This window comes from Rhinopithecus roxellana, chromosome 16 (assembly GCF_007565055.1).
Source record: "Rhinopithecus roxellana isolate Shanxi Qingling chromosome 16, ASM756505v1, whole genome shotgun sequence".
NCBI lineage: Eukaryota > Metazoa > Chordata > Mammalia > Primates > Cercopithecidae > Rhinopithecus > Rhinopithecus roxellana.
In genome coordinates this window covers 114,197,201-114,212,839 of record NC_044564.1, presented here as the reverse complement: position 1 = coordinate 114,212,839, position 15,639 = coordinate 114,197,201, and the positions used below count along the sequence as shown (strand labels likewise).

The 15,639-nt window shown below is 41.6% G+C and overlaps 1 protein-coding gene across 3 annotated transcripts in view; it reads right to left on the bottom strand.

The window, feature by feature from the left end:
- Positions 1 to 1,677: 1,677 nt before the first annotated feature.
- The window catches only part of KIAA1958 (KIAA1958 ortholog), a 170,628-nt gene continuing 156,666 nt past the window's right edge, over positions 1,678 to 15,639 (bottom strand). For 2 of the 3 annotated variants that reach the window (XM_030919208.1, XM_030919209.1), the window contains 2 exons: positions 13,140 to 13,312; positions 1,678 to 3,937 (listed from right to left, as the gene is read on the bottom strand). In XM_030919208.1, coding sequence (XP_030775068.1) covers positions 3,131 to 3,937; positions 13,140 to 13,312 — 980 coding nt within the window. In that variant the 3' untranslated portion in view covers positions 1,678 to 3,130. Of the gene's footprint in view, positions 3,938 to 13,139; positions 13,313 to 15,639 lie in introns of those variants that run through there. The other variant, XM_030919207.1, reaches the window with a different exon arrangement.

The window sequence follows — 15,639 nt, the reverse complement described above, 5'->3', positions numbered from 1 at the left end:
GTGGACAACAGCTCACCTGAAGGACACTCTATGGATCCTCTCATAACACCTGCAGTACCACCAGCCCTGACACACAGCCCAGGGGCAACTTGTGCTTAAGTAAACTTGTGAATTCTTGATACTTATTTCTACTTGGGAGCACAAAAAACCCAAAGGTAAGTGGAGAAAATGCTCTTTACCGCCGCACTTCTTTCTCTGGGGATTCTCCTTTCTCTTGCATCAGGCCAAGAGCAGAAAATCCTGGAGTCCCCAGAAGGTAAGGTTTAGAGCTGACTGGAAGCCAGAACAACTGCCTTAGAACACCAACGAGGACTGCTACTCCGGCCCCCTTAAGACCTCGGAGGATGGATTTGGCCAAACACATGGACAGGCGCTTCACCATTTTATTTATTTTTTATTTTTTTGAGATGGAGTCTAGCTTTGTTGCCTAGGCTGGAGAGCAGTGGCGTGGTCTCGGCTTACTGCAACCTCCACCTCCCAGGTTCAAGCGATTCTCCTGCCTCAGCCTCTCAAGTAGCTGGGATTACAGGTACCTGCCACTACACCAGGCTAATTTTTGTATTTTTAGTAGAGATGGGGTTTCACCAGGTTGGTCAGGCTGATCTTTAACTCCTGACCTCAAGTGATCCGCCCACCTTGGCCTCCCAAAGTGTTGGGATTACAGGCGTGAGCCACTGCACCAGGCCGCTTTGCCATTTTAGCAGGCTTACCAGGCTTAACCACATATTGTGTGTGTGTGTGTCTGTGTGTACATTTATGTATACATGTGTATACACAGACACACACACACATATACATAAATGCATAATAAAGTACCTAGTACAACGGGTAGCACACGCTAGCACTTGATGACTGTGTTTAGTTCCTCACTCTTGTTCCCCAAGGTGGCACGTCATAAACAGCTTTTAGGCTGCTCAGACACTGCTTTCATTCCATCAGATGCCACTGAAGATTCGCCCTCCTGATTTTTTATTATAATAATTCACTCCAGAACCCAGGGATTTTATGGAACATGAACTAGGTGATAGGCAACACATTTGAGGCAGAGATGATTGCTGAGCTGATGAAAAGCCAACAGAAAGATTACCACCTCTGCAGTAGTTATTGCTGCCTCTGAAAAGGTCAAAATCTGAAAAGATCCCAGTGATTCCTAATGGCAATTTCTTTTTGACTCTATTCAAATAAAAATGGAGGTTTTATTGAATTAGGCTGCAGGCTTTGCCCAATAGTTCACATAGCTTATATTTCAGTTTAAGTGCAGAACCAACAAAACAAAATATCCTTTGGGTGTTTAGCAAACTAAAGGAAATGGTACCTCATGTTTTGTGGACTTCTTTTAAATCAAAACCCTAAGATCACTACAGGAAACCACACCAGAACATTATGTGATATCAAGTCACACACTGATGATTAAATATTACCTGTTATTTAGATACAGATGGAGAAATACCAAAATTAATCTCTTTTCAGGAAACGTCAACTAGTAAACAAACTTATAGATGCACAGTGACTAAAAAGGGAGTAATGTTAAATCTTAAGGCAGCACCGGCTGAGTCTTCTCTGGTAAAGGAAGTATTACATATCTCAGTGACTAGCATGTGATTTTTTAAGGAACCAATTAATGAAAATAAATACTAAAACAATGTTTTTAAAAAGAAAGAGGACTGATTTTAAGACTTCTACAAAATGAATTTGTATTAGAATTTTAATTTGGGATTAGAAAGCATATCAGGAGCATAATGGAATAAAGTTACAGGAGATTTTTCTCAAATACAAAGTCAAGGTCCCTAGAAATTATTGTTACTATTACTGTGCACTCTTTGGGCTCCTTTTTCAGTTGTTGTTGCACTCAGAGTAGTTATTAGATAATTCTGCTGATTTTTAAATAATGTGGTCAGGTTGCATTTTACCTGAGTGAAATGGTTTCAAACTGCATTACCTACCATGCTGCGCTAATTTTATAACTACATCCTTAATGCTGAGTTTGCTTACCTGCTGGGGTGCCTAAATCATCGTGTCCCAAGCATTGGTGCCAGCCTAAAATGATGACATCTAATTGTGGCTGAAAAGTTATACATTGACAAAAATATTCCAAAGCTCTTTAATAAAGAAATTTTGGGGATCTGTGTTTTTTTGCAGCTTGTTTGGTTAGCTTTTCTTGGCTAAGACTAAAAATTACCTTTACTTGTTTTATAGATCCCGTGCTATATGCTGACAGAATAATGGGATGACACGAAGAACAGACAGAAACCTCAAAAAATGTTCCAAACGAGCTCTCACATGGTGCTGAGAAATAAAACATAGGCACTTCTGCGTCAGGAGGTTTTCACATTTTGATCACAGATTGGCTTTTCCAAGCCATTTTCCTTCACTACTAGAAATTCCCTCACGGTACAAACTGTCTAGTTCACTAGAAGCCTTGTTCTCACAGACACCCTTCTGGTGCGTGAATCTTTTGTCATAAAATTCTCTCCATTGGCAGCTGAGATGGGGTTCCTCCCGCTGCTGGGAGCCGTGGGAGCAGCCCGAGTCCCTGTCAGATGACCGAGTGTCGCTTGAGCATCTTCCCTGACACAAGGCTTCCTGCCCTCCAGAACCACGTTATCCACCAACAAAAAAACAAAGGCGTGTCAAGCGCAATCTGTCTCCTGGAAACAGGGAACGTGTCTGCCTCTCTCTAGTTCCTCCTTGTGAGTGTAATTCAACAAAGTGTACAATCTTCCTAACATTCTAAAGCTACTGCGCTACTGGGAGTTTTTAAATGACTACTTAACAGTTTCCTTTTTTTTTTTTTTTTTTTAGAAAATCTGTGCTAGAAAGGCACTAGAGAAAATGAATTTCCTCACTCTTGTGTGTAGCAATTATACATTGTGTTAGATTCTAAAAGCTAACAAAGTTGACACACATTTGGATAAACCATTCGAATGATTTAGCCTCATCTAGTTTCATTTTAAAAAGCAAACTCCAAGACAAAGGGAGAGCGGGCCACACCAGGGGGAGAGCTGCCAGACCGGGAGGTCACACCTGGTCAGCCCCTGCCTCCGCGGAGCTCCAGCTGCTCCAGCCCTGGCCGCCCCAGGGAGCGCCCACTGAGCAGGTGACAGGGCAGTGGCTGGGCCCCAGGGAGGGCTCACTGGCAGCAGCTGTGGGAGCCAAGCCTCCGGGAGACCTGAGTGAATGAGACAAAGGTGAAGTTCTCACAGTTTTCCAGCTTGACCTTCTTGGCTAAGTTTGGGACAATTCCCCGAAGAGAGCGCAGCCCCATCCTCTGCTCCTCGTACCACACGCTGCCCATGTCTGTGGCCTCCTTCCTGGCAGTCAGGTAGAAGGGGGACTTGGCCTCCATTTGGGTGGGCGGCCGGTGAATGTACATGTACTTGTAGAGGAGGCAGTAAGGGCACTGTTTGTGTCCCCGGGAATGCTCATGGTAGATTTTCCCATGACACACTCTGGTGGAGCCGCTCCGACTCTCCCGCTTGACACTGTCTGTCCGGGCAAAGTAGGGCTGGTTTTGGGGGTCTTTGAGCAGCTCAATGTCGCCGTACATCAGATCTGCATGCTCCTGCAGCGTCCGCATGTTCAGGTACTGGCTGTTGTACTTGACCACAGTGGACAGGAGAGTGATAGGGCTGTCATCCCCCAGACACCCTGCCTGCCACATCTCCTCCTCGTCAGAGAGGGAGAAGTAGACGATGTTGCGAGAACGCGCGCCCGACATGCCTGCCTTACTCAGCACCCACAGCTTCTCCTTGAGTTTCTTGGTGGAGGAGCTGAAGGTGCTGCTGGTGATGGAAAAGCCGACACCTGCATTCTTCAGGATGCGGTCCAGGCCTCGGCGAATAGCATGGAGCGAGGTGGCCAGGAAGTCTGAGCCGTCGCTCTTCTTAACGGTGACATAAAAGTTCTCAAGCAGCTCGTTCAACTTCACTGCAGGGATCTCAAATGAGACAAACATGGAGGTTACACACTTGACACTCACACAGCCAGACCCCTCCTTCCTTCTAATCCTCACCAGGGGCTGTGTTGAGGACATTTTGTGACCCCTTAGTAGGACTTAATGGAAAGAACAGTGAATTTCAAGTTGGAAGATCTAGGTTCCATACTTGGCTCCACCTGATCTCTTTAAACCTCAGTATTTTTTTTTTTTTTTTTTTGAGAGGGAGTCTTGCTTTGTCGCCCAGGCTGGAGTGCAGTGGTGCGATCTCTGCTCACTGCAAGCTCTGCCTCCCGGGTTCACGCCATTCTCCTGCCTCAGCCTCCCGAGTAGCTGGGACTACAGGGGCCCGCCACCATGCCTGGCTAATTTTTTTGTATTTTTAGTAGAGACGGGGTTTCACTGTGTTAGCCAGGATGGTCTCGATCTCCTGATCTCGTGACCCACCCACCTCAGCCTCCTAAAGTGCTGTGATTACAGGCGTGAGCCACTGCGCCCGGCCTAAACCTCAGTGTTTCAATCTGCAAAACAGAACATCATAATCAATACCCTCTCCAAGGCTGTAATGCTTAAAGCAGAGGACTGAAAGGGTGTGTAAATAGTAATTAACACCCCCCATACACATATATACATGTGTGTCTGCAAATACATCTATATACACACTTAATTATTACTGGCTGTTTGTAACTTTCACTATTCCTCTTGGAAGGCCCGTGGTTTTGTTTGAAAATCAGTTGCTTCCCTCTCCTTTAATAAAATTCAACCCAAACTCTCTGAAAAATTCCTGAATTAAACAAACTCTGAATAACTTCATCACTGATTTCCTTGACATCTGCACAGAACATTTCGTTACTAGACACAGTGCTGTAGGGTAAGACCATTTCCCTACATTGTCCATTTTGCACAGCAAGTTAATGCTCCTTGATTTTTCAGTTGAATTTATCTGAATAGGTCCTGAAATATCTGTGGTTTAATAAGCCACAGGTTTTCAATATCAGTTGTTTGTTTAAAATATATGAAAAAGCTGGACACGGCGGCTCACGCCTGTAATCTCAACACTTAGAAAGGCCAAGGTGGGCAGATCACCTTAAGTCAGGAGTTCAAGACCAGCCTGGCCAACATGGTGAAACCCCATCTCTACTAAAAATACAAAATTAGCTGGGCACGGTTGTGTGTGCCTGTAGTCCCAGCTACTTGGGAGGCTGAGGCAGGAGAATTGCTTAAACTGGGAAGGTGGAGGTTGCAGTGAGCCAAGATTGTGTCACTGCACTCTAGCCTGGGCAATGAGAGTGAAACTCCGTCTCAAAAAAAAAAAGAAAAAAAAAAGTGAATGAGTCTCCTGACAGAATGAGCTCCTTATTTAGAGAGAGCTAGAAGAAAAGGGAGAGCTTGGCTATTAAGAAAGCTTTATTTTCAAGATGGAACCACAAAGGGCAAACCAGCCCTTGCTCATGGTCTATTCAAGCTGAATACATATTCTAGGACAATTAGAAAGTCCCAATAAAATATTTTTTTATCGAGTAGACACTGCACAGGTAACATTGATTCTTCTAATAGCCCTTAATTAAGGAGAAAATAAAAGCTGAACTATAGATTAAAAATTAACCAAACTGAAGATATTATATATCAAAATGTGTGAGATATTGCTAAAATATACATAATAAATATACATCATAGTTTTGGATAACATTGTTAGAAAACTTTATGGAGAATAAGCAAGCTGATTATTCAACTCAAAAAGCTAGAAAAAGTAAACTAACTCAAAAATCATAGAGTGGGGTTGGGCATGGTGGCTCATGCCTGTAATCTCAGCACTTTGGGAGGCTGAGGCAGGAGGATCACTTGAGGTCAGTTTAAGACCAGCCGGGCCAACATGGCGAAACCCCATCTCTACTAAAAAAAATATAAAAATTAGCCGGGCATGGTGGTGTGCACCTGTAGTCCAGTCCCAGCTACTTGGGAGGCTGAGGCAGGAGAATCGTTTGAATCCGCGAGGCAGAGGTTGGAGTGAGCTGAGATCATGCCACTGCACTCCAGCCTGGGCAACAAAGCAAGACTCTCTCCAAAAAAAAAAAAAAAAAAAAAAAAAGTAGAGTGAATCAATAAAAATAAATAAATCAATTAATGGACTAGAAAAGAAATAAACTGGGATAGATAAAAATGTAATCATTGAAAAGACCCATAAAGTTCACAAACTTCTAGCAGGTCTGACTTTATAAAGAGAGTGAGAAAGGAGGAAAGGAAGTATGTATACACCTAAAACCTTATTAGGAATAAGAAAGACTATACAGAAAATAAAGAGAGTAAAGAATACGAAAGAACATCACATACTTTATACATATTAATATGAAAATCTAGATAACCTGAACAATTGTCTAGCAAAATATAATTACTAAAATGGGTTCAATAAAAGGTAAAGGATCTGAAGAGCCCCAAAGAGTGTGAAATGATTGTCGAAGATGTATATTGTTCCTAAAAGTATGCCTTTATGGAATCAGTTCAGCTTTTCTTTTTCATTTAAATAGTTTCAGAGCATAGAAAAAGACAGAAAGGCTCTTCATTTTTTTCTAACCCAAATCTGACCAATATTACATTAAAACCCAAAGTATTTAAATATAAACTACCCCCAAGCAAAATTCAAGCAATTTTCATTTTGCATGTTATTAGGTTAAATAGAATGTGTGAACATTAGTACCACCCACAGTGAGGGCATGGCTCTGATACACACAGGTTCCAGTTCATATGGTACCTCTCAAAACAAGGACTGCCTGTGTAACCAGGTATTCCAGCTTTGAAAAGCATTTTTTTTTTTTAATTTTTATTTTTTAGACAGATTCTCACTCTGTTGCCCAGGTTGGAGTGGAGTGGCATAATCTCAGCTCACTGCAGCCTCACCTCCTGGGTTCAAGTGATTCTCCTGCCTCAACCTCCTGAGTAGTTGGGACTACAAGTGTATGCCACCACACCCGGCTAATTTTTGTAGTTTTTAGTAGAAATGGGATTTCACCATGTTGGCCAGGCTTGTCTCTAACTCTTGACCTCAAGCGATCCGCCTGCCTCGGCCTCCCAAAGTGCTGGAATTACAAGCTTGAGCCACTGCGCCTGGCTCAAATGAATTGTAAAGTTTTGTTTTCCTTTCCTTAGCCTCAGAATGTAGCCTTGAAATGTACCTTAAAACCCTTTGTTTCCCTCCTTTCCCACCAGACACTCCCTTACACCATGCACATTTATCTAATTATGTACTTATTCAACTTACACTTATCTAAGTATGTGCTTACTTAGAAGTTCCAGGGCTAATCTGGAGACAAACCAGGCCTGGAGACCCAGTTGCAAAATTCCAGAGATTACCTCAAGGCCACTGGTCAACAACCCACCTATTGTTGAGATGAGGCCACCATGCTCCAGGTGGACCACGACTCAAGATAGCCACTGGAACAAGACACGGAGACCTTGTGCCCAGCAGCACTCCCGCATGCCTCCCATTCCAAGTTCCTTTTTTACGCCCCTCTCTCCAGCCAAAGCTGAAAATGGTTTCTTTAAGGCACTAGCCTTGGCCATTTCCCCACTGCCAGCTCTGGAATAAAGTCACTTTTCTTTTACTGCATCTCATCTTTGTTACTGGTGTTGCAAGTGGTGAGCAGCTGTACCTGTGTTTGGTTATACCTGTATTATAAGTTAAATTTAGGATTGCAGTACAGCAATACTGCATCAAAACAAGGGGGGATTATTGTAGAATGTAAAAATGATTCAATGTCATTTTTTTGCTTTATAGAGGAGTGGCATGCGTTTTTGTTGGATGAATGGACTAATGACAATACATTCAATGCATTATAGGAAGACAGAATGAGGCATCGAACCTATCCTGTGGGCATCATGGGAAGTGTTTGACTCCTGAAGTGAACACAAAATGATTCCATCCTAATAAATATTTTAATATAATTGACATTCACACATTAAAGCAAAAAGTAATATGAACTTATACATACTTGAAAAGTATTTGAAAAAAAGTGACCTCCATTACAAGTTTTTAAAAATTCAAATTTCAAATTTAGATAGGAAGAAAAAGATCTTCTTACTATGATGAAGTGTAATTTACAGGCAAGAGCTAGAAAAACTGTACCCACAAGGAAAACATTCATATCTTTCTTACAAAGTTAGGAACAGGAAGAGCTTACTGAATATCACTGTTATTATATAATACTGTTCCGGAGGTTCTAACCAACCAGATAACACAAGAGAAAGGAGTTATATACACACACACATACATATGTATGTATATGGGAAAGGAAAAAGACAAAATATAATTGCTATCTGATAATCTGGTGTTGGTCAAGGAAACCCCAAGAGATTCAGCTGAAAAGCTATCAGAGTAGGTTAGTTGTATCCAACTATAAGAAAAACAGCTTTCTTACATACCAGCGATAACCAGTTAAAATAACTTGCCAGAAACCATTGCACTAAAACAAAGCTGGCTTTGGATTTTTGTGTTGTCACTTGCAACTCCCTACTTGGAGGTGGTCAGCTCTCTTTATAGTAGTTGGGACTCCTTTGGTTGCAAGAGACAAACCAAACTGGAAGCTGAGACAGAGACGGATATCAGAACGAGTGGACTCCAAGGCCGCCAGGATTCTCATCTTTCATCTCTGCTGCTTTGCGCGGAGTGGCTTTTTTTCACATAGCTGCAAGCACAGCCACCTAGCACTCCCCCAAATTTCCATCTTAAAGCTTCAGGTTTAGCAAGAGACCAACTCTCCTTTTCAGGAGCAAAACACCAAAAAGAAGGATTCTGATTGGACCTAATCCAAACAACTTGCCAAAAGGTAGTCCATTTTATTCATTCTCCTAATGTGATGGCTTCTGCAATAACCATATGGATTATAGGAGAGGAACGGTTCCTGAATAAGGGGTGCTGAGTAGAAAATCTTATTTTTTATGTTAGCGCTTTCAACAAAAAACAAAAAGCAAATCTTTGATAGTTTCCTGTGCCCTTGGGATAAATTCCAAACTGTTTACTTTGTATGCAAGTCCTCACAATCTGCTTCTGACAGTATGAGAAGACACCTACAATTCCCCTCCGTGTACACACACCCTTTGGCAACGAGACTTTGCTGCTTCTCCGATCAAGTAGAATCCATTTTCCCATCCCTTGAATCTGGGCTAGCCACGTGACTTATTTTCACCACGTGACTTATTCCGCAGAATATGGCAGAAGTGACAATGCGTGAATTCCAAGCCTTCAAGGAATGTGTGAATTCCCAGGCTTCAAGGGGTTCTGCTTTTGCTGCTTTTGTCTTTTTTTTTTTTTTTTTTTAAGACAGAGTCTCACTCTGTTGCCCAGACTGGAGTGCAGTGGTGTGATCACGGCTCACTGCAGCATCCACCTCCTCAGTTCAAGCGATTCTCCTGCCTCAACCTCCTGAGTAGCTGGGATCACAGGTGCACAACACCATGCCCAGCTAATTTTTATATTTTTAGTAAAGACGGGGTTTCACCACGTTGGCCAGGCTGGTCTTAACTCCTGACCTCAAGTGATCCGCCCACCTTGGCCTCCCAAAGTGCTGGGATTACAGGTGTGACCGCGCCTGGCCTGCTTCTGTCTATAGGTTCTTACTGGTTTAGGGCATGGTGTTGCCCTGTGAGGAGGCCCAGTTAGACTGTGGGAATATGGGGACAAGTTGCTTCCCATCTAACATCCAAATGACTGCACCCATGAGTACCCCAAGTGAGACCAGTAGGGGAGGTACTCAGCTAAGCTCAGCACAAAATGCTAACTCACTCATCAAATCATGAACAAATAAAATGGCTGTTGCTTTAGGTCCCTATATTTTTGGGTGGTTTGTTATGGAGCGGAAGATGACCAGTACACACCCTATTTCTGTAACCTGATCTTCTGCTCCCTTTGTACTCTATTTTCCAGCTTCATCGAGCTTTTTGCCATAACTAGAAACCATAAGGCCTTTTCATGCTGCTTCCTCTGCCGAGAATGCTTTTTTCTACTAACTGTCTCTATTTGGAAAATCTCTATTCATTCTTCCAGAATTAGCTCAAATTTTACTTTCTACATAACCTAAGCAAAGTTACTCTCTCATATGGGATCCCATGGCACTTAATTTAAATTTTTGTTATGGTCCTTTCCATGTTGTACATTCTCTTATCTAGTTTATGTCTATCTCTTGAAGTGGACTGAAAGCTCCCTGAAGATAAGAACTACGTTTCATTTATGACTGGGTCTTTAACACATACCAGAAGTCCCGAAATATGTGATTAGCACTATGTAACCATGGGTTAGGCGGGGATGGTGGCTCATGCCTATAATCCCAGCACTTTGGGAGACTCAGGTGGGCGGACTGCTTGAGCTGAGTTTGAGACCAGCCTGGGCAACATGGGGAAACCTCGTCTCTACAAAAAATACAAAAATTAGCCAGGCATGGTGGTGCACATCTATAGTCCCAGCTACTCTCAGAAGGCTGAGGAAGGTGGATTACTTGAACCCCAGAGGTAGAGGTTGTAGTGGGCCAAGATCACACCACCGCACTCCTGCCTGGGTGACAGAGTGAGACCGTCTCAAAACAAAACAAAACAAAACAAATGCGTTAAACCAATGAATTAACCTAGTGTCAGGAGAACCAAGCTGACTTCAGATACAGAACATTTTTCTTAATTTCCACAGAATACCACAAGTTTCAAAGCAAAATCAGAGCCAAAGCAATTCCTCGAGAAATGTCAAGTCACAACACTTGTATTGTTTACACACAAAAAACAGTTCATTCTAGCCCGTGGTGTTTGCCTCCTTAGTTTTCTCTGACTCAGTTTTAGTGGGTGATTATTCTCCCAGGTTACTAAGGTCTTCAATTGATTATAAAGACATTGCAAGAAACCATTTTCCTTTAGTAACCATTCTGAATTGATTCACCATGTCAAGACTCACTATGGATGATAAAATTGGCTTCCTTGATGTAAAAATGACTAAAGAGAAGTCAGAGACTGGTCATGGGGCTGATGACACCAAGTGGGAAAGAATAAAATAAAAAAAACTGGGCTGGGGACGGAGGCTCATGGCTGTAATTCCAGCACTTTGGGAGGCCAAGACAGGTGGATCACTTGAGCCCAGGAGTTTGAAATCAGCCTGGGCAACATAGTGAGACCTTGTCTCTAAAAAAATTTAAAAATTAGCCAGGCATGGTGTTGCACGCCTGTTGTCTCAGCTACTCAGGAGGCTGAGGTGGGAGAATCACGAGCATATTTTTTTATTTCTTCAAGTTCTTTTTGTTTCACATTCATTGATTTTAGACTTTCCTTGATAAGCATTTAAAGCTAAAAATTTTTTCTCTAGATATTTTAGCTACAACTTACAAATTCTGATAAGTGGTGATTTAATTTTCACTCAGTTCAAGACATTTTATAACTTCCTTTGTGATTTCTTCTTGGTCCTTTGGTTATTAGTAATATGCTAACTTCCAAGTACTGGGAACAGTCTAGTTAGATCTGTAATTAATTTATAACTTAATTTGGCCAGGCGCAGTGGCTCACACCTGTAATCCCAGCACAAATGTAGTTGCTCTGACTCTTCAAAAAACCTGAGCACCTACATTTTGGATGTTTCCCTTAAAAGAGTATTATCATATGACTCTGCCAGGATCCAGGGTATGCTACCTAGAACCGCTTTAGGACCCTTTCAGGTACTCTTTTTCATCAAGGATTCATCAGCTCATCTTCCCTTTTTTAATAATGTTATCAACATATGCTCTCAGACAGAACCCTGCCTTTCATATGTGCTTACTGGTCACTGCTTCTGTTGCACTTTTTTTTTTTTTTTTTTGGGTCCCATGGATGTTTCCCTGTCTGCATGTACAGTAGAAAGGCCCCTCACACTATGTAGTGTACCATGGTGACAGAAGTAGAAAGCAGGGTTTCCTGTCCTATTTCATCTGTTGTTGATTCCCTAAGCACATCACTCAAACCTGGAGATTTCACTTGCTCTTGGGCTCCAACTATGACATCCATTTGCAAGACTTTTCAATGTATACTTCCAGCTTTAACAGTTCCACCATGTTTTAAGTTCCACATTGCTAATTCTTTGTTGACCATTTCCATCTGCATATCTGATTTAGACTCAATGCAGTCAAATCAAAATACAGTACCTTTATGTTCTATCTCCACATGTCCAAGATTTTCTCCTTCGATTTACAAACCTCAGGCATTTCAAGTTGGATGAGTTTTTCAGTTTTCTTGTTTTTTAGAGGCAGGGTCTTGCTATGTTGCCCCGGCTGGAGTACAGTAGCTATTTACAGTCACGGTCATAGCACACTGTAGCCCTGAACTCTTGGGCTCATGCAATCCTCCTGCCTTAGCCTCCTAAGTAACTGGAACTGTTACAGGTGTGTGCCAGTACCCCTGCCTTTCAAGTTGGAAGAGATTCAAGAGCTGATTTTACAAATGGGGAAATGGAGGACCAAGGACATGAATTAACTTTTTGCTCATCACTTCCAATTATTTCCCTAAAACACCACTTTCATTATGTTTCTTCTCTCTCAAACAACTTCAGTGGTTTCCCTTTTGTCTAATCCTTAGGATGCTTCCCTTTTGTCTAATCCTAATCCTTAGGATTTTATGGTCAGAGTGTTTTCCCTACTACAATAGTCCCTGTCCCTGCCCCTGCAATAATCCTTTCAAATAAAGTCTCTCCTTAGCAAAACCAAAACAAGATATTTCAGTGATTTTCCAGTGTCCACAAGATTTTAGCCTGGCATTTAAGGGTTATCAGAATCTGGTTTTATTGTCCATGATACCAAGATATGAGGCCTCTGCTGTAGGCAAGTGAGTCTGTCTCCCCAAATTTTATTCTTCCTCACATCCCTCAGCCTAGAAGGCTCCTGTCCTCATCTAATTCTACTGAAATCCTACTTTTCCTCAAAAAAAAAAAAAAAAAACAAAAAAAACCTTAAATATCAATTATCTCTCCAGTTTTACCAAACTGAAATTAATTTACCCATCTGAACTTTTCAGGTATTTCCAATCTATAAATTCATAAAACGATTGTTACATTCTGCTTTGTGTGTGGATTTTTTCTATGTTATGTTCTTCCAAAGTTTCCCAAGGCAGAAAGCCACTGTTCTGTGTTCCCTACAATGCTTATTAGCACAGTGCTGGGCATTTGGAAGCTCAGTGAAGTTGGCTGAAAGAAGTAAACTCAAGAGTCCCTTACCTTGGTGATGTCTGTGTGGTCTTTGAGCCCGTTGGTCATGCACCAATATCGCCACACATTCAAGGCGTACCGCGTGGCTTTGGTAGTATTTGGGCTTACTGCACTGGTACACAGATCATTCAAGTCATCATTAATATTAAATACAGGAAATTTGTTGAGCTTAGTGGAATAAGCTAGAAATAAAAACAATAAAAGCATTAAAATAATTTGCCATTCCCTTCTTTAGAGAATTACATCTTGGGATGCTAAAAAACAGAAAACTCTAAAAGACAACACCTTAAAACATGAAATGTCTATGAAAGTATATGTATATCTATATCTGTATCTATATATATTAGAATAAGTAGGAAAAATACTTATAGCATGGAATCAATGCAGTAAGCTTGCATTTAATCCCAACTATTTTACCACATATACTGGCTTATGTACTAATGCAGGCATTCCAATAATAGAAGTATAAAAATAAATGCTGAAAATCAAACACTGTTCTATCTAAAATTTTCACTGAAAAAAAAAAAAGCATTTCTATTCACAACAACAATCAAAAGAAAAGGAAGAAAGAGAAAGCAAATAAAAAAGTAGATACCCTCGCACATGAAGACCTATCATTTATTTGTAATTTACATTTTCAAATGTCTTGTGTGCCATCCTGGGCCGCCTTGAAGTAAATGGTGTTAGCTCTTTTTTTTTTTTTTTTTTTTTTTTTTTTTTTTTTTTTTTTTTTTTTTTTTTTGAGATGAAGTTTCGTTCTTATCGCTCAGGCTGGAGTGCAATGGCAGGATCTCAGCTCACTGCAACCTCCACCTCCTGGGTTCATGTGATTCTCCTGCCTCAGCCTCCCGAGTAGCTGGGATTATAGGCACCTGCCATCACGTCTGGCTAATTTTTTATATTTTTAGTAGACGGGGTTTTACCATGTTGGCCAGGCTGGTCTCAAGCTCCTGCCCTCAGGTGATCCACCTGCCTCGGCCTCCCAAAGTGCTAGGATAACAGGCATGAGCCACTGCGCTTGGCTCTGTGTTAGCTTTTTTTTTTTTTTTTTTTTTTAAGTTTTGTTCACAAAATTGATAGAGGGGTTTAAATCCTGATTCCACAACCCATCAACTAGCTTTGAATCAGAAGGGAAGGTCAAGTGAGAGAAAAATGATAGGAAGGAGGGAGGAATATTTCAGAGGGGCTCACGTCTCCTCAGAGGAGAGGGAACATGGTTTAACTTGCCATAATTACTTCAGATAAAGACAGGTCTCAACATGTCCACTTTAAGTGTTGGTTGCCAAAGGGATAACTAGCTCATAACCCTTAGCTGGCTTTTCTTAAGATGCTGTGATCTGCTAAAACCAGGCTTAATCTGTTCAAATTGTAAGTCAAGGTAGAGCATCTCAAAATAAAAACACTTCATCTAATAGTTCTCACCCTCTCTGGACTATTGATGAATGTATTCAAACAAAGCGCTAACTGGCTAGGGTTGTGGGAAACAGCAAAATGAAAAGTTAATGCAATGACCAAGGTGAACTGCAAATTGGGTTCACTTTACCTCCCTTACCTAACCTTTCACTGCTCCCTCTGAGCATCTACTCTATACCAAACTACCAGTCCTGCTGTCCCCAGGATCCATCCATCTGCACCAGGAAACCCACACTATACCTTCCCCATGCACTGCCTGAGCAATCTTCACATGGTATTTTTTTTTTTTTTTTTTTTTTTTTTGAGATGGAGTCTCGCTCTGTTGCCTAGACTGGAGTGCAGTGGCATGATCCTGGCTCACTGCAACCTCCCGCCTCCCAGGTTCATGCGATTCTCCTGCCTCAGCCTCCTAAGTAGCTGCAACTCCAGGTACCCACCACTACACCTGGCTAATTCTTGTATTTTTAGTAGAGACGGGTTTTCATCATGTTGGCCAGGCTGGTCTCGAACTCCTGAACTCAGGTTATCCGCCTACCTCCGCCTCCCAAAGTGCTGGGATTACAAGCGTGAGCCACCGCGCCTGGCCTTCACATGGTCTTTGTGCCAATCAAAATACTGTCTTTTTTTTCAATTCGAAATCCACTTTTACACAACCTTTTCTCACACTCACCCAACTCCTATTCTCTTCTTCAGTTTATGCCTCACATTTGCTTTACTATTTTTTAGGAGTGTGTTCTCACTGTGTCCAGAAGGTCTCTTCAATTGGTTTGCATGCCCCTTAAGACTATGTCTTTGCTCTTTCAATCTCGATCCTGCCGAGAAGTGTTGAATGCACTCTGCTTTAATAAATGTTTACAGCAAGAGAGGAAGAAAAAATGCTGGAAACTATCTGAAGCAACTGTGTCATGAAGTAGACTCTTCTCACCACCCCATCAACCTGGGTAACTCCTATTACTTGTGAGACTTGCTTGATATTAATAAAAGGACTCTTGTATAAAGTTTATTATTGTTATACCTAGCACTAATTGAATGCCTACTATATGCCAAGAGGTTTTACATAAATTGTCTATAATCCAAGTCCTTTGTTATTCCTGTT